This window comes from Brienomyrus brachyistius, chromosome 6 (genome assembly GCF_023856365.1).
Source record: "Brienomyrus brachyistius isolate T26 chromosome 6, BBRACH_0.4, whole genome shotgun sequence".
NCBI lineage: Eukaryota > Metazoa > Chordata > Actinopteri > Osteoglossiformes > Mormyridae > Brienomyrus > Brienomyrus brachyistius.
Genome location: NC_064538.1, coordinates 16,455,523 through 16,474,919, shown reverse-complemented (window position 1 = coordinate 16,474,919; position 19,397 = coordinate 16,455,523). Strand labels below are relative to the sequence as shown.

The 19,397-nt window shown below is 42.6% G+C and overlaps 2 protein-coding genes across 4 annotated transcripts; one reads left to right on the top strand and one right to left on the bottom strand.

Moving 5' to 3' along the window:
- Window positions 1–278: 278 nt before the first annotated feature.
- Window positions 279–5,160, top strand: rnft1 (ring finger protein, transmembrane 1). Its single transcript, XM_049016569.1, has 9 exons — window positions 279–584; window positions 1,128–1,573; window positions 2,261–2,337; window positions 2,415–2,515; window positions 2,770–2,923; window positions 3,022–3,180; window positions 3,417–3,482; window positions 3,807–3,908; window positions 4,033–5,160. The coding sequence occupies exons 1-9, from the start codon at window positions 559–561 to the stop codon at window positions 4,165–4,167; spliced, it is 1,266 nt and encodes a 421-aa protein (XP_048872526.1). The 5' UTR covers window positions 279–558; the 3' UTR covers window positions 4,168–5,160.
- Window positions 5,161–8,167: 3,007 nt separating this feature from the next.
- On the bottom strand, window positions 8,168–18,488 carry rps6kb1a (ribosomal protein S6 kinase b, polypeptide 1a). 3 transcript variants are annotated; one of them, XM_049016561.1, is made up of 15 exons: window positions 18,286–18,488; window positions 16,003–16,046; window positions 15,610–15,730; window positions 15,356–15,424; window positions 13,865–14,012; window positions 12,222–12,279; window positions 11,716–11,816; window positions 11,379–11,469; window positions 11,156–11,246; window positions 10,880–10,987; window positions 10,731–10,793; window positions 10,579–10,656; window positions 10,387–10,494; window positions 10,153–10,265; window positions 8,168–9,948 (listed from the first exon to the last, which is right to left on the bottom strand). In XM_049016561.1, the coding sequence occupies exons 1-15, from the start codon at window positions 18,355–18,357 to the stop codon at window positions 9,699–9,701; spliced, it is 1,515 nt and encodes a 504-aa protein (XP_048872518.1). In that variant the 5' UTR covers window positions 18,358–18,488; the 3' UTR covers window positions 8,168–9,698. The 3 variants fall into 3 exon arrangements, with proteins under 3 accessions (XP_048872518.1, XP_048872517.1, XP_048872519.1); XM_049016560.1 differs by having other exon boundaries at window positions 10,387–10,656; XM_049016562.1 differs by lacking the exon at window positions 18,286–18,488 and having other exon boundaries at window positions 15,568–15,730; window positions 16,003–16,030.
- Window positions 18,489–19,397: the final 909 nt, after the last annotated feature.

Genomic DNA, 19,397 nt, shown 5'->3' with positions numbered 1-19,397 from the left:
TTGAATAATGCATTCAAGCAATAAAAGATAAAATGACAAAAAAAAAAAAAAAAAAAAAACGTTTTTGTCCCTTGTTAAATGCTTACCTGACATCATTAGATTTGAAACTAGGGGGAATGCAGCTGGTCTGGAGCAGATTTTAAGTATTAAACTTAAGTAGTTTAACTTTTACAAATTGAACTGTACCTTTAAAAACTGTTGCTATGTAGGTTGGCATGACAACAGTCGTGATACGTTGGGATAGTTTACGAGACGTATTTACGTCATCGCTTTTTACGTCTTTTTTAAATTAGAAAACACCCAGAATATTAATTATCTGCTTTTAAAGTGAAATAGATACTCGTTACATTGTGTTTTAATAGCACAACGTACAATAAGTAAAAAATTGAAGTAATAAAAAGTTACCCTTTGACCTTTCTGTTACGTAGCGTTTTACCCGTAAAGATGTCTGCGAATCAGTAGGTGTATATTATAAGTAACTAGTTTTTGTTTCTTTAGTTTGTTTTTTATTTTTATTTTTCAGCTACCCGAATATTAAATGGATATTGAACATTTGCCATGAAACTCCGAACTCATCATGACAGGTACTCGAACTGTGTTTATTTCGTTAGCTTTGGATGAACTATATTTATAAACACCACATACCAGTCGGGTGTCATTTTTTACAAACATTACTACTAGTTTGATACAAGTTATGCGTCGTAAACGTATCTATTAACTAGTCGCTATGCAGAAAGTGGTTCAACAGCTGATTCGATCACGGGAGTATATCGTTAACGTTAGCTAGATCCAGTCCAAAAGGGCGGCTTAATAATGTGATTTATGCAGTTTTAAGTTTGACATTTAATACTCCATAACTGGTGACGCAATGGACCCTCTCCGACTGTTTATCGAAACGTTATAAGTATTAGCGTCGTAGTGATTCCTGTGGCAAGGGGGGGAAGCAACAGGTGCTAAAACAGAAACGACTAATTAGTCTTCAAAACACGAGTCTGGTGTCTTCTTGATGTTGCATTTGAGTTATATATTAAGTGCAACCCCTGGTAAGTGTATAGAAAATCGTATAATTAAAAGGAAATTTATAATTAATAATTATGTTTCATAATTCACTTTTTGGCGTGTTTTAGGAGTTATTCTGCAGAGTCCAGAATATTGCTGAAACCAAAAGAATCACCATCTGTAATGCAGACCAACCCAAACGAGCTTCACCCTCAAGCAGGCACCAGCTTATCCCTAACCTTGCAACCTGAGCTGCTGACAAGGACGCCTGTGGTGGGGGCCACCGGAGAGGAGGTCCGGGTTTCCGTATGCAGCTCCTCCGGGGAGGCCAGTGGTCGGCCAGCATCCAGGAGGCAAAGAACTGGAGCGCATGGTCACACCCATTCCCACTCGCATTCTCACGAGCACCCCCATTCCCACAGCGAGCCCGAGTCTGACCCAGGAGACGCCGATTCGGAGGCTGGAGAGCCGAGCATGTCCTTCTCTGAACTGCGTTACCTCTTTCAATGGCTCCAGAAAAGTCTTCCTTTTATTGTGATCCTTTGTGCCAAACTAATTACCCAGCATGCCCTAGGTGGGTTATGCTGCCAGCTTCCTGCTTTCAGTTCCAGACTGTTCATAGTATTCTGTGTTTTTAGAATGACATCTTGCAGCTGCTTATTTCCATTGTTAAATTGGCAACTTAACAAAAGAAAATCCAATCCTGATTAACCTTGGGGTACCCGGTTTCACCACAGAAGACTTTATTGGAGAGATTAACAAAAACAAAAAAACACCACAACTGCTCCTTGGATCAATGTTTCTCAAACCATTCCTTGGGGACCTCCAGACAGTTCAGGTTTTTGCTCTCTCCAAATTTCCTGACAGTTGGGAGGGAGCAAAAACATGGACCGTCTGTGGATCTCACAGGACTGGTTTGAGAAACACTGCCTTGGACCACTAAGGCTCCCCTGACCTAACTGTTTTTTGTTAGACAGCTTCAGGCAGGACAGCTATACTGTCAGTTTGCTTGCTTAATTATCAAAATGTGAATATTTGTTAAGGATTACACTTCATCTGTTGTTACAGGTATTAATTGCTTGTGTAAACATGGAGGACTATGGCATTGTATTCATATTTGCATAATTTTAATAATTCTATATATCACATGTAAAGAAATGCATTTTAAAAATGCATGGGAGCATAAACCAGACCTGTTTTTTGCATTATGAATTTACAGTTTTATATGTATGTGACATTTGAGTTGTATGCTTTCTTGTAGGTTTAGCAGTTGGAGCTGGCCTGTTTACAACCTTCCTTTATGCAAACAGAAGCATCCAAAAGCAGGTCTTCCTGCAGGTAGGTTATTGTGAGCGTCACCCAACATGTTCTGAAGCTTCCCAGGAAACCCAACACATCAACTGGTGTCATTTCAGGGCCGGCGCTCCAAGCTTCACTGCCTGTGGCTTCTGCTGTTCATGATGTCCTCCACACTCCTCCTCTACTACACGTTCCATACTGAGACTCTTTATTACAGGTGAGAGTAATCAGACACTCTACAGTCGGGGTCCCTGAATGTAAACCTAGCAGGTTTTCATTACTGGTAAGCACCTCGTCAATGTATCCTTCTCATTTATCCGTTACCAGCCAGCCATTATACCAGCCTATGCACTGGGCAGCCAGGAGCAGATTTGGGCACCCCGTCATTGTAGGTAGAACAGAACAGACAGCTCAGTCACTTCCCCTGTGCAACTTCTCCTGTGTAACTTCTCCTTTCCACTGTCATTGCAGCCTAATCTTGGTGAATCCTAGTGTTGAGTTCTTGGGCTTCTGGGAAGTGTTGTGGACTGTGGGTGTGACCAACTTCATATTGAAGTTCATTTTTATGGGAGTGAAGTGCCTTATTCTTCTATTGCCTGTTCCTCTCGTGGCTTCCAAGTCGAAGGTAAGGCTGGTATCTCTGTCCAGCCAGAGTATTTGGCATCCTGCTTGGTGGATCAGTATTAGGCCTGTAGTTGATTTTTCTCTTGCTTTGTTCTTTAGGGCCGATGGTACATGCTCTTAGAAGAAATTGGTCAGGTTTACCAGACGATAGCTCCGATGCCATTGTGGTTCCGCTATTTGGTCACCTACCAGGAGGCGGACGGCTCCCCTGCTCTGACACTTGGTATCCTTTTAGCTTTGGTCTACCTCATTCTGAAGGTAAGACTGGATGAAATCACTTAATCATGAACTTTTGGCAATAGTTGGGATCCTTTCTAATGTTTCATAGTTCACAGAAGCCTAATTTCTGAAGTTTTTTTTAAATATTTCCCAATGTATTCTAACAGCCCTGCAGGGTATGACTTCAGCTATAGCTCTGACAGATACTGTTTGTTCATTGATAAAAGATCAGAATCAGACAGATTTATGTGACAGCCATGCTGCTTTCCCCACAGCTTCTGGGACTGTACGGACATTGGGGGTCTGTTCAGAAAACTATCCGGATATTTCTCAGCAGTCAGGTACCCAAAGTCATGGTTGAATACAAAATGGTCATCTTGCATAATTGGTTAAATTTTGAAAATTTAATTATGTATTTGTGTTGTGATTACGCACTCCATGGATGGAGAAAAAACAATTTAAAAGAAGCCAGGGTCAGCCAAACTTCACTCACCTGTTTATGTGTGTGTGTATGTCTCAAAGGGGAGTCAGATGGGATATGTAAAAACAAAAGGATTCCAATGTCCCTGTACTCATCCTTTAGCAAACAGAAAATAAAGCATCATTTATAGACATGACTAACTTGGGCTGTGCCTTCTTGGAAACTGAACATCAGTGTTTTGCAGAATAATGGAGTTACTGCCACCAAAAGCCAGTGCTTCGAAGCAGGAGAGGTCTGCCCCATCTGCAAGGCCGCTTTCAGGGAGCCCCGAGCCCTGCCCTGTCAGGTAAAACCAGTTTCGATGGGCAGGGGTTCAAGCATGGCCAATGAGTAGCGTCTAAAAAAATATATAAATTAAAGCTGGTCACCGGATCCCATATGAAATGTATACCCCTTCCTTTCTCCCGAAGCACATCTTCTGTGACGAGTGCATTGCATTGTGGCTCAACCGCGAGAGGACTTGTCCACTCTGCCGCACTGTAATAACAGACAAAGTCCACAAGTGGCAAGATGGAGCCACATCTCCCCACCTGCAGGTTTACTGAGAAACCAAGTGAGGGGTGGGTCTTTTCTTTGGGGGTTGAATATGATTAAACTTCATGTCGGACGAGTTGGCTTGCTTTACTGCTTTGCCGACTTTATAAATATGTCAACTGCAGTGGTCTTTGGTTAAACCTAGATTATACCGTGCTGGCACCCGGTGTCCAGAACACAAATCACACCCCATCACAAGGGAGTCCTCCTGTATCTTCTACCACATTGCAATCAGTTCTGCTTGTAGGAGCCAGTTTACTCTGTTTTGATGACTGTTCCTCAGAGTCATGTACATACTTCCTGGTGTTTTGAAGGGCCTTAAAGATACCAGGACTCCATAAATCTGGTAAATCCTGGAGGATTTGTTATCTGTTAGAAGGTAGAACACGTGTTATTATTTTGACTGCAGGATTAATATTACTCTTTAATAAAAATATTTGAGGTGTTTTAATGGTCTCGTGTTTGACCTCAATTAAGCTTGTATATAGATCGGGGGGGGGGGGTGAATGATTTGCTCATTTTCCCTGATTTGTGTTTCAGCAATACTGTGTGCTAGGTGCTACTTCTCATAGGAATAAAATCAACTAGCCCCCCGCTTACCCAAGTGCAGACACTTCGGTATTCAGATGTCATATGTTGTCGTTATGTCTTAAAGACTGTGATGCATTTTAAGAGTTTCTGCAGAACTGCAGTCCAATGCAATCACCTACATGTAACGGTCTCTCAATCTTTAAATATTCATTTACTTCCGTAGGATGTTGATTTTTTTTTTGTTTTCAGAGCTTTAAGCAGATTTTCACGATTTAAGAAATATGCAACAGTTACATACTGGTATGTATAAAAATTTGAATCCACACATACAGAAACTGTAGCTGTTTCTGAAGTGGTGCAGTAACAAATGAACCAAAGACTGGGGAATGCATCCATATTGTTACAGTGATCCTTTCTGTTGAAGTGTTTCTCTCTTGTTTTGCATCACTTAATAAAATGCTGGGGTGTCTCTGGTTAGTGTGATTTTGTTAAAGAGAGGCTTGAAAGTAGCGCACACATCCTCCTGCCAGGTAGTAATGAACAGACTTTAATGCCATTCATCTATTTGCAGCCAATGACTTTTAAAATCAAGGGCAAAGGTCAAACTCCACATGAAATGCATTTGTACTACTGTCCAACTTGCTCCTAATCTGATATTCAAAACATAAAAAAATTAAAACTCCACAGCATTTACAGATAATTCCCCCCCCCCCCCCCCCCCCCAAAGAGAACTTGTTTCAACATTTTATGTTGACTCATCCAGACCAAGTGAGCAGTCCCTCTGTATATTACATAGCTCAATAAAGGTAGTTTGTATGGCTATCGCATATGAAGAACTCAAGTCATTCTTAAAATAGATGATTTAAAAATGATTAGCTACTGAATTTATAGACAGTAACATGATTCCATTAGATTATACAGGTGCCTGATAGAGAAATGGGAGCATACAAGGAGTGGTGTATAGTTTCAAAAGCAAACCCATGAAATATGCAACAGCTTTTCAGAACGAGACGTTCTTTTGCATGAGGCAAGATGCACTAGGGGATCTTTACTACTGAATAATAAGAAAAAGAGGTAAAAAAAAAAAAAACACATACACACCTAGACTTCATAAAAATAATAAATGTCAATAGTTACTTATCCAGCACTAAAATAAAAGGCAAAATATATGGGACCGTAAGAACCAAACGCATGTTTCTCCAGAGGAGACCTGGTTTGGTCATTATTATGCAGCTGGCGTTTAAAGGCAACGCAGGTCCCTGGTTTTTGGGTGGTTGTTCCAGCTCCAGATCACAAATGACCTCTCCTGTTATAAGCACAAAGAGGCATATACAGACGGAGTTGGGTAATTCAGGTCCAGAGAGTAAAAGTCCAGACCGGGATTTTGTTTCAACCAACCAGTGAGTACTCTGTGACTCGTCATGCTCAACTGGTTGGATGACACTAAATCTTGGTCTGGACTTGTACTCTCTGGACCTGACTTACCCAACTATATATACAGAATGTTATGATCTAGAACTACATGAGGATAATGTATGTTTTTCCAGATAAAGATTATGTACATCTTTGAAGTTGAAAGAGAAAAAAAAAAATCAGCAGCTGTTTAGAAACACTGCCATATTATCGTGTCAGAAATCTCATCATAGCAGAGGAATCCATGCCCTCCCTCCCAATAATCCAATAAGTTTAATTACATTTATTTCTTTAAAAAAATACAAATAAAAAAATAAGGCAAGCCCAGCGATTACTACTAAGACAACCATAAAATGAAACCACAGCTTTTAACACCTAGTTAAGTTCAACACTGTATAAGAAAGGCCATCATAAAGCACTTGGGGAAAAATGTTTACAGATGTTGCCAGTAAACAAAGCGAGAATTTCTCCCTCCTGAACATGGCACTCCACTGACCGACAGTGCACAGGCTGTATATATATTTATAGGTATTTTGAAAAGGCACAGACTTACCATTTTTTTGCATCAACAGTTGAAACCACTTCACACTTCCATCAACTGAAGGGAATTTGGAACAGGAACTCAAAGTACAAATCCACACACACACACACACACACACATATATATACATACACCCAGCACAAGATCGTGAGCTCTGGCTATTTCTGATACCTGCAAATGACAGATCCGTGAATGTTTTGGTCTTCATACGAGTCCTTTGTCCTTTCACCTAGCTACACAGTCCTGCTTTTTGTCAAGTCTGTACCCACCCTCTGAAATACTTAGGTACTAAACAGGCCCTACTACTATACAAGATAGGGGGAGGGTAACTGGCTTCAGCTAAATAATATAGCTGGAATATATTAAGCAAAGAAATGATCCCTAACTTTATAAAACAAACTAATATGCGGAAGGAAAAAAATATATGTATAAAACCACTTTAGTGGAGAAAGACAAATCCAAACAAATAAATATGACATTTGCATAGTGTCTTTGATGCAGAATACAGGAAAATCTGAATGGCACTTGAATAAATTATACACATCATTAAAAAGAATCACAGTAAAGTAATAACAAAAACAGACATTTAACAGCTTGGAACTGAAGAAAAGTTCTGAGTGATACTGAAGGCACCACTCTGCCACCTACTGGTCAGCAAATGAGAACCCTTGGCTAGAAAAACCACAACTTGAAACCTCATCTCAGCATTTACTGAAGAACAAAGGAGGCAGCAGTGGCTGACACTCTGATGCAGGCTTTCAAGATCACAACGTGTTTCTGTATAGCGAAGTCCACCGTTCCGATACGCTCGTCAATTCATCATAGAATGAGAATCAAGCGGAAACAGCAGCGCCAGGAGCAGAGCGGCCTTCTCTCCGTGCCTTTTGACCTCACGTGTGACATTTTCAACAAAGAGCCTCCTTGCGCTGGACAAATGCCAGCCAGCCTGCTTCTCAAAGACCAGATTCCAAGATGGAAGCTCCTAACCTGTAGAGACTCCGCTCATCTGACCTCACGCCTGCTTCCCAGGAAGGCCAGGCCACTCGTGAACATTCACACAGCTCACAGAGAGTCATCTACTGTCTCCTACTGCAGACACCAAGTGCCTGAGAAGCCCAAGCCCATTGTGAACAAAACCAACACTGATCCAAGATCGGGAAACTGGGGACAAACCCACTATCCATAAAAGGAGGGGGACAGGGAGGGCGATCTAGAAGCAGCTAAACATCTGGCTAAACAATTATATACAAACGGGTGCTTGTCAACGTACATCATCTGTAACTCACATGCTGTCCTAAAACCATAAGATCCATACCTAAGACCTTCTGAACATTCACTGGAGCTCTATGTCACAGCTAGAACACTTCTCTGAGAGGTCAGAGAGGGCTGATTATGTTATACAGGATAGGTACGTTATTCTTTTTATTTTTTACTTGTAGGAATTCCGATGCATGAATGCTAACGGGGATTTAAAAAAACTTCAAGGGAAGCATCCACGTGCAATAGAGAAGAGACCAAATATCGAATAAAAATCATAGTGTTTATTCAACATCAACACAACATGGAGCCCTGACCTCTCTGTCGCGGTCACAGCAACCACGGCAACACAGGAGCCGCTCACGAAAGATATCGCTCTGCTGACTTGGATGCCAACAAGCAGCTGGGACGCACCATCCCGCCATGTGGGTCCCACCCCGAGGTCCGGATCTGAATACGTCTGCCGATTATGGACGAGAAAGTTATGGCTTTACTCCTCTGGCTCAGTTTAGAAAACAGATAAAGCCTCAGTGACAGTGAAGTGTTTAAGACATCCTGTAATGGACATGGAAGTCACAACATGGTTTAGTAAAGCATCAGTCATTTCTCAGGTGCACATTATAAAATAACCATAAAAATACTTCACCTAGCTGGGATGGACAGTTAATACTCTATGTAAGGCAGCAATTAAGGATTGGCCTCACATCAAACCGTGATATTAATCACAGAAAGGAAAGTGAAAGACAGAAGCTGTAATTTCAGCAGAGAAAATGACCTTGGAAGATCAGCCTATTATTATTATTCTTTTTTTAAAACAGTAAACTTGTTCACGGATTAATTCAAGTTCTTAACCTGTACGTAGATTCTGGCACTCGAAAGAAAGAATGGAGAGAGAGAGAGAAAGAGAGAGAGCAAGGGAAAGCGCCAAACTGTCGGTAGGGTGCTTGTCAGTCATACGCAAAAGGCCTTAATATTTGTGATGTCACCAGCGTTTCCTCACACGATTCAGAATGGCTGAGCAAGCCTGTAACATCCTCACAGCCATCTGCTACATTTGGTATTGGACATGTGCTAGAGCGCCGTTTTACCGCGCTATTCAGTCAGCAAGCCGTGTTTGACAAAATACACCCTCGTACTGGATATCTGACAGGCAACAAAGAGTGGAGAAAAAACCTGGGCCGCAAGTATCTTATTGGGTCAATCACACTCAAACCCACATCATTTAAATAGAAAGATATTAAAACCAATTTGTTCTTTTTTTTATTGTAGTGTTTATATACTGATCTAGTAGTATATAGGATGTTAGCGGCAGCTTGCTGCAAACCCATTAGGCGCATCACATATTTGCATTGCAAGACCCCAACTGATCCTTAAATTATAATACATTTGTTCAATGATTCGTCCTTTCATTCTCAAAAAGAAACAAAAATAAACAAGAGAACGACATAGCATCTAAAGTAATACTGTAGAAGAGAACTCCAACATTCCGTGGATGTTTGCACGCCGGTGACGACTTTCCTCCCGCGTTCATTTCATTTTCCTGATGAGCCAGAATCATGTAAAAAAAACAAAATTATAAAATAAAAAAGAGTATAATCAGAGTAAGGCCCAGCTTGAATCTGTCAAGCCAACCCAGGTGAAGATGAAAAAAGCCAGTCCCCACGTGGAGGCGGAGTCACACTCGCCATAGCAACAGGGGGCAGATGTATGATCAGGCTGGTGGTGAGAAGATGTGTCCGTTTCATTTTCTCGTGTCCGTTTAAAAAGAAAAAAGGAAAGGGGGAGGGGTCAAGCTGAGCGTCAAAGATTCATCCTCAGGTGCTCGGGCCTCTTTGAGATCATGGGGTAGGCCTGCTTCTTGAAAGGCCCTGGGTTGGTGCCGGCTGGCTGCCGGATGGGCAGGGGGGCCGAGGCCTCTGCACTGGCCGTCACGTCCATCTGCTCCACTGTGGACACCTCCATGGCCAGCTCTGTGGGGGACTGGAGGGATGGGGCCACGGGCAGTGGCGGGCCCCGGGGCCAGCAGTCTGCACCAGCGAACTTCACAGGGCTGAGGGTGGGTGGGAAGTGACATTAGAGGGAGGGGACGCACAAATAACCTGGAGCCATTCCTGCCATAACCTGAAGTGTTCATTTCCAAAAGAGGACTTTGTGAATTCCTGCGTTAAAATAATTGCTCACCAATTTCAGGGTCTGGGTATCTTAAAACAGAAGTCATAATCAAAACTGGATCAAAACAGGGGCAGGGCAATACCTCACAGGTGTTCTTGGGCTTCCCAGAAACCGTCGAGGTGATCGAACTTTTGGCTCGAAAGAGAATTTCTCCTTGACGTTCTCCAACACGGATGGAGCCACGTACGTAAAACCCTAGCGGAACAAGGGAGGAGGAGATCAGGGATGCAACCACGTGATAAAAATCAGGAAAAGGTTGAATGAGAGGGATGAGAGGCAGAGCATACAGAAAAGCCACGGATATCAAACACCATACCAGGAAGACTTGATTGGCACTCTCACTAAGCGTCGAATCGTCCGGACTATCCACCGGCGTCTGACTTGTGAACTTGGAGTCGAACTGGCTCACGTCATCGGCGGATTGCTGTGGGAACATGGCAGTAGGCGGTGAACCACGGAGTGGCCCTAGTGCTGATGTTTTGGAAAGGTCTATCACAATGGCGCCTACCAGGAAGGGTTTGAAAGGAGGCTCCACCTTGCGGGCGAGGAGCTCTTCCCAGTTGATGTGTCGGAAGAAAGGATGAGCCTATGAAAGACAGGAAGGCAGGTGAAGGACAGCTCCCCGGAGCCAAGGTCCCCGCCCGGCATCATGTGACGGACCTGCACTTCAGTGGCATCTCCTGGTCCGGCCCCCAGGCGTGACGAGGCATTCCTTTTGAGCAGCTGCAAGACAAAGCCCAATATTCAGACCCTCTGGTAATGGCCCAGATTGTGGCCAGACATCTCTCCAGGGACCAAGCAGGCCACACCTTTTTGAGAAGGTCCCTGGCTTCTTGTGTGAGGTAGGGTGGAAGGTTCAGTTTGCACTTCAGAATTTTATCTATGGTTTTCTTTCGGTTCTCGCCAGTGAAGGGTGGCTGGGAACAACGAGAGACAAGAACATCATTAGTAGCCAGAACACCAAAAGTGAAGGCTAGATTGTATACCTATCTCATTCATAAGGATAATTCCAGAAGATTCTAGACGATTCTTGAAGCTGAAAATGAAGCCTGAAAGAAGAGGACTATGAAGGAATCAGGACTCACCGCGCCGGTCAGCATATCGTACATCAGAGCTCCCAGACTCCACCAGTCTACGGCGCGGTTGTGGCCACTTCTCATCAGGATCTCCGGTGCCCTAGAGCAAAGCATAACAGACGCTCAAGACAGTATCAAAGTTCTGAGGCATACTATCATCCCCAGCATAGGGTGGACCAAAAGCACAACCACACAGGAAACAGGAAGTGACATACACATCCACTCGACCTACATATATTCTATGGTACCACAGAACGTGTGAGTGACTGTGTCATCGTGGATCGATTCTTTACACAGGCCGAAATCGGTCAGCTTCACGTGACCTGTAATTAAAAACACAAAAAACTGAATTAACTGTGTTTGGGGGTATAGAGAACTAAAAATAAAAGTTTGTTGTATTTTTTTAAATACAACAGTGCTTGGCGGATAATCCTGCTTTGAGGACAGGACCCCCAGCATGTCTGGCTAAATTTCATACACATTCAGTTGTGTGAGAGAAAATACATTTAACAATAGTCACAGCCCCTACCACATTTACTGTGACTAAACCTCTCAACATGTTTAATTACCATGGTTGTTAAGCATGATGTTTTCCGGTTTGAGGTCCCTGTAGATGATCCCTTTTTGATGCAAGTGTCCCAGAGCCATGGAGATTTCTGCTAGATAAAAGCTGAAAGGAAAAGCGAATCAACCAATGGCCACTTGTGACAAGACGGCTGTTAGCATGCATATCAGCTGCTAGCCCTACCCAGAGCACCCTCGAACTTACTAGGCAAATCACCAACACAATGACAGTGTGTATTCAAATACATTACAAATACATTAGGAATCCCAAAGCTATTATAAGGGTCTAATAATGTTTAAATCTACACAAATATTTGACTTGACAACATCCTCGCATTAACTGAGCACCTGATTTAGGATTCTCTGTTCAGATTCTGTTGTGATGGAAGCACTCACTGCTTGAGTGTTTACACCCCATCATGGCCAAGGGCCAGAGATCACAGTACTTATCATTGGTGTCCCGGGTGTTTCTCGGCACGATAAATGAACAACATGCTACGTAGCTACATACCAGGCCGTGTCCTCCATGAAAATCCCTTCTCTCTCTAGTTGCATAAATAGCTCTCCGCCTGTAAGTGGTGACATGGGGTCTTAGCACCCAGAAGAGCAAGACGAGCTTGAACATCAGTGACAAACACTTAAAAAAAGCTCCAAACCCCTTGATGCAGCACCACCTTCTTTGGCAGGTTCAAAGTGCACATTAACTTCTCAACCACCAAGGCCCTACACATTAAGTTCAATGTGTGAGTAGCAATAATGGGTTTAAGCTGTTAACTGGAAATGCTCACTAGGTTTTATCGGGACTGTACCAGTTTTTTTAAAACAAGGTACAGCTTGGCCTGAGTTCCAAGATGTAAGCTAGACCACAGGATTCTCTGGAACGACTGGGTGATTAGGTGTAAGAGTTCAAAAAGTCTGCCTTATGAAATTCATTTGTGACTGGTCAGCATTTACCTAGCCTTGGAGTGAGCTAATCTTCTAATTGTTTAGGTTGAGGCAAACAAGGAGCCTGGGGTAAGTAAAGCAAAAGCTTGATAAAATTCTTACACTATATGGACAAAAGAATCAGGACACTTGGCCATTACACCTAGAGGAACTTTTATGACATTCCATTCTAATTCCGTAGGCGTATAGACTTGGTCCCCCTTAGTCCATTCGTCCATGAAAGATTTCCACAAGATGCTGGAGTGTATCTATGGGAATTTTTTGCCCATTCATCCAGAAGAGCATTTGAGGTCAGGCACTGATGCTGGACATGAAGGCCTGGTTCACAGTCTCCGTTTTAGCCTAGGCTTTGTGTGGGTCAGTCAAGTTCTTCCACACCAGACTTATCCATGTCTTTATGGTCCTTGCTTTCTGCATTGGGGTACAGTTATGTTGGAGCAGAAAAGGCCCTTCAATCCCCAAACTGTTCCCACAAAGTTGTAAGCATAGAATTATCCGAAATGTATTGGTATCCTGAAGTATTAAAGACTTCCCTTCGCTGGAACTTTATCCCTCCTCCACTAAACTTTATAGTTGGCACAATGAGGTCAGACAGGTAACATTCTCCTGGCATCCGCCAAACCTAGACTCATCCATCAGACTGCTAGACAGAGTTGCATGATTCGTCACTCCACAGAACACATTTCCACAGCTCCAGAGTCCAGTGGCAGCATGCTTTACATCACTCCATCCGATGCTTGGCATTGCGCTTAGTGGTCTGAAGCTTGCATGCAGCTGCTTGGCCATGGAAGCCCATTGCATGAAGCTCCCAGCACACAATTTCTGTAGTGGGGTTAATGCCAGAGGAGATTTGGAACTCTACAGTTATTGAGTCAGAGCGCTGATGACTTTTACACACTCACACAAGCACCTCAGCACTTGGCAACTCTGCTCTGTTACTTTACATGGTCGGCCACTTTATGGCTGAGTTTCTTTTGCTCCTAGCAAGGTGCTAGGTGCTTGATTTTATACACCTGTGGCAATGATTCTGAATGAAACACCTGAATGATTAACAGATATGTCCCAATACCTTTACCCATAGAGTATGTGAACCTGCAGACTGGTTTAATGCTTTAAGTCATCTTGTGTTGCTGGTTAACATCCTGAGGCTCATTTAGCAGCACAGACTTTTCATGCCACGGGACCTGGGTCAGACACAGCTCTGCTCACCGCTGAGGTACTCCAGGATGAGGTACAGCTTGCCCCCAGTCTGGAAGGCGTAAATGAGATCGACGATGAATGGATGCTTGACCTCCTCCAAGATGTTGCGCTCGGCTTTGGTGTGTGCCGTGTCCTTCGCATTGCGAACAATCATTGCCTGCATCATCAACACACAGTTAAAACTCTGCACAAGCCGCTCTCTCCAACACAACCAGGACTGTGTGACAAAGTGATGACACATCATGTAGACTCAGCAGACCACAAACGTCACCAAGGCTTTTTAATTGGGAAATGGCTTCCGAGTTCCAAGTTTCAGTAATATTTATCTCTCGAGCACTTATCTCACTGGGAGCTTATGAAAATTGCATCTGATTGCAAATTAAAATTACATTTTTAAAAGAGTGAATAACAAAAAAAGAGTTTTGGTTTAGCATTTCAAGAATATAGAATGCCTCAGACAGTGAACAATGGCACACGGTGTCCTCAGAAGCAAAATGCAAAGAGTAAAATATAGGGCTGAGTCATACGCTCTAAAAATTATATCACAATATTTTCAGAGATTTTCACAATATCAATAATTATGACAATATTCTAAAATTCATATGCAGAAAATGGTTAAATATGATGGGTGCTTTTGAGTTATTCTAATTATGATCACCAAATTGTTTTACTAATAGTTATGAAGCATGTGACAAGTGTAATGAAAAATTACACCAATAACAGACTCGTGCCTTGATGCAATTTGCATAAAAAACATAACTGTCAATTATGCAAGAAAACAAGTGTCTAGACTGTATCACAATATTCATGATATTCAAATCAATGACAATAAACACAATATTTTAAAGATATATCACCTTTTAAAATATAAAATATGTGACAGACTCTGCCACACTGGCAAATAAAACATGGCCGATATAAAAAGCAAGCAAATCACAACATATAAAGTAAACAGGTGATTCTGAGGGGTAAAAAAAATCAGATTCTGGCAAGTCTTGAGCATTTTGCTCGCATTCCAATATAACCAAGTCAAATCTCTATCATCATCTCTAAACAGGCTAAAGGCTCTGCACTGTAAATGCACAGCATATAGACAGATCTGTTTTCAGCTTCAACTTATCAAAGGGGAACTTTGGTGGTGAGAATGAGATGACAGAAGCCGTCACATAAAACAGACTGATCTTCCGATGTTTCCGAAAAAGCAAGCTTTCTGAGCTGGTCGAGTCTCTGCACGTTAGCTACAGGTCCTCATAATACATCCAGTGTCTTTTAATTACACTGAGCAGGAATGCAACTGTGCATAAAGTTCCACACAAAGGACTATGAATTAGAACACCTATGTTTTTAAAACATCCCACAGGGAAGCCTATAAGTTAAACAACCTATGTTTTTAAACATCCGAAAGGGGATCCTATGGAATAGACCACCTGTTTTTAAACAATATATTATTTGTCCCCTCAAAGTTCAAAAGTCCCACCCAACAATCATTTCAAACTCTACCTTTTTAAGGACTTTCATAGCAAATATTTTTCCTGATGTAGCTCCGGACACCTTTCTAACTTGGAACACCTAAAGAAGAAATGGAAAGCATTGAAGTCAATTATAATTTCCTGTTCAATTCATATTTCATTTGAGCAATCATTCCGTCCGCACTATTTGTGATGCACATCTTAAGCTGTGATTTTAACTATTAACAAAACTCTGAAACTGACCTTAACTCGTTTGTGTCCATACACAGATTGTGATTATATTACCTTGCCATATCCACCTTTTCCCAAGACCCGAAGCAGTTCAAAACACTCTGGTCGAATTTGCTCTGTTCCTCTATTCACACTGTCTTCTGAGATTTCGAATTTTTCACAGCCATCCATGTTACTACGAGAGAAACAAACACACAATCAAGCAGCACACGTAACTTAAGGCAGGCGCTTTACATCGGGAATTAATTCAAAATAAACAAAAAGAAGTCCAGCTTCTCATCTGACACACTAGGACAAAGAAAACCAAAGAAGCAGTGAATGAATGGACATATGGTAATACACAGATCAGACAATATGACCACAAGATATCCAACACAATGGTCTCAAAGCGACAGTTATATAAAAAGACAATTTCTTGACGCACTTGAGAAAGAATATCAGACTCACAATTCGAAACTGTTGCATTGATCCATGAACTCACTGTTCTGGGCCTGCAATGGAAGAAAAAAAACAATTAGACATTAATCCTGATGAAGTAAGGTGAAGATAAGTGTGGTCACCATATCCAGGCACATGAATCAGATTGTCGTCAGACATGGATCAGACTTTCACGCTAAAAACCAGTCAGTGATCTCCTGTGTTACAGAAACTGTTTCGCACGAGCGCTGCCCCCCACACCCGGCCACACCCATTTAGCATCATAGTAGCACTGTAAGCAATAGGTAACAAAGTTTCCCTTGTGTTAAAATAGGATAGGAAATTAAAAATTGTGAGTCTTGCATGTAAAGTCATAAAAAGCGTTATGTGTACGTCATAAATCCGGTTTGTGGCTGATATCAACATTCGTTCATATGTATGGTGCTTCTGAGGTGCTGTTAAAGGACTTTGGTGTCGCTGAAATACTACTTTCAACAATTACACGGTAGAGGTATGTATGACGTGCGGTCACCTTCAAGACACTAAAAAACTACACCAAGGAGAAAAAAATCCAGTATTTACAGTGTCAACACAAGCTAATAAACTTAAGTGTACTTTTAAATCGAGGTTATCTACCATGTTAAAAATAACTCTGCTCATATTTAATGTATGAACTGAGGGGCGCATTTGTAACATACAAAAGAAACACCAGCTTTCTGATCTTTAAAGTGAGCAATGCAGCCTAAATGATTATCCCAACTTACTCATTAAGCTAACAGAGACAAGCTTCAAAGCTGTACATCATGAAAAATCCATCTGCATTAAAATATGCCCCGCCTCCAAATAATTTTAAGTACATGACAATTTCATACAATTTCCAGTCAGTATTTCACAATCGATCAGGTTAATGTTTATCTAATCATAACAGAGTGCTCGCTGTGACACTGGAAGTTAGAAAGCAAAACAGGGCAGAGGTGAGCTGTGTTTTGGGCAAAACATCACAGCATGGGAGTGTTGTTTAAGGAAGTTTAAAAACAACAGAAATATATTTAGAAACCCCAGTAAAAACATCAACACACACATCTACTATCAATTTTGAAACATTTGTATGACTAACTTTCTATAAACTGCCAGACTCCTCCAAAACTCTTCCAGTAAGTGTTTTGTTCCTTCTCATCAGTTTCCAATGAACACGAGTGAGCAAAACAAAAATAAAGTATTCTGGGGGTGAATTCCCCCTATATTTATTTTAAGACATTTAATTAACCAGCTACTTTCCTGCACAGTGCAACGTGAACAGTTCAGCTTTTTACCTTTTCTCCAAGTTTTTACAGCCTAAATAAGCCCTGGATTGTCAATTATTACCAATAAACTAGAATTCCATTCTTGACTGTGTAGTCTTTAATTTAGCCAAGGAGAGATCCCCGTTTATATAAGGACTGTAGCACATTACAGCAACACAAGCCAAATATTCCCCCAAAAATGAAGATATAAAGTCAATAATGGCAAAAAATATATCATACATGTATGCACACCCACATATATACTTCCTTATATACGTTTTTAAACTGCCGAGTGTGGTCAGCTATCTATTTTTAGCAACATTCAGCAGAAGATTACTTACTTATGTGATGTAAATATTACCTAAATAGTCCTGTTTCTGTGTTTGCCTTCATATTAAGCCAAACAACCAGTGTGTGCGCACACAAGGGGAGGCTGTGGCTGTGGTTGCGAAAAGCAGACGTGGAGCCTACTACGGGTGCCTCTCTGCACCGGGCAGGTGTTCTGACGAGTTGAGCTACCTATCGAGACGTACTTGAGCATGTGCAGTTCCACCGTTTGGGGTTGGGGTTAGGTTTTAGGGGTTAGGGTTAGGGTTTTAGGGGTTAGGGTTAGGACTATCGATTAGCACTACGGTAGCCTAACTCGACAAAGTAGTTCAACTCGACAGAACACCGGGCGTGTGAGCTCACTACGGTCACCAAACAGCAAAAGTATAACCGCAGAGCACAGGTTCCCCCATGCTCCATCAGCAAACACACACGACCGCCGAGAAGAGCCAGGGAGACCCGAGTCGCTAAGCAGCTGCCGAACCGCTGTCATCACCCCAAACGTTTTGACAGTCTGTTAGGCACTAAAAGGTGATTAAAGAGTGCCTGGGCCTCGCAGTGGCAGACCTCTTCTGCCGCTGTCACGAATCGGGCCCTTAGCTTTCTGCTGCAGTGACAATGTGCCGTGTTGCCCGCACCGCTGGGCCTGCCCTACCTGCACAAAGCTGTGCGAAAAATACAGCACCTACGGCCGGCTACTCACCCCATCTTCAATCTCGTCGTCAGAAACGTTCTCCTCTGGCTGGTCCAAGTCGATGTCGAACACGCCAGCCATGGCCTCGGTTCCTCTTTTCTGCGTTCTCAGTCCGAAAGAATAGGTATCGCAAGGCGCCTCATGGAAACACACTCTCGGCCGCCATAACCGGCTACGGCACCGCGCATGCGTACATTGCCGCCAAGTGAACGAAAAAGCGGCGCAGGAGGCACGTCGTCCGCTCTGCGCATGCGTGTAATGTTGCCTCGCCTCGAGGTGGACGCGAAATCGCCATGCGGCGCGCGTGCCGGGTTCGAAACTGTAGCGGACTCATCGGTAGAGTAATATTTGGAGTACGACAGATGATACCTTTGTTCCTGCTAAACGAAACATACACGTGGAAAACTTACACACGAGCGGCGTACGTCATTGGAGAAAAGCATAGCACGTAATTTAATTATTCGAGAAACATTTACATTAATTGTGCTATTGACTGTAGTGCAGTCTAGTTTTTAAATTGCAGGTTTAATAATAATTTAACGTTTTAACCTTCCTGATTACAGGAACCCCCTTCCCCATTTTCACATAAGTACTCTATAATTATTAGCTGCTATTGAGTACTACACTCAGTGACAGAAAAGTTAGGCACTCAGACAGAGTGTTAGAAATTAAATGAATCTGTACATGGTGAAAGTTAATATGACTGTATCGCGATGATTATAATATCAGAGTTGGCATACTGCATACGGTAGGGTGAGGTAGATCGGGGGACTTGGCCGGCCACGGGAGGACCTCATAACGTAGGCAGTCCATATACACGCGTGCCATGTGTGGACGGGCGTTACCTTGTTGAAATACTGTACCAGGGTGCTGTCTCAGGAGGGGTGAGATATGCGGCCGCAGAATGTCATTGATTTATTTCTGTGCCGTCAGGGTCCCCCGAATTATTACCATAGCTGACTTGAGGTCATACCCTCTGGCTCCCCACACCATGATGCCAGGAGCAGCGTTAGTGTGTCTTTCCACAACATTGGCAGTATTGGTCATCTCCCCTCGGCGCCGCCGTGCACGCCCACGACGGTCAGCTGTGGTAATGCAGAACTGAGATTCATCGCTGAACA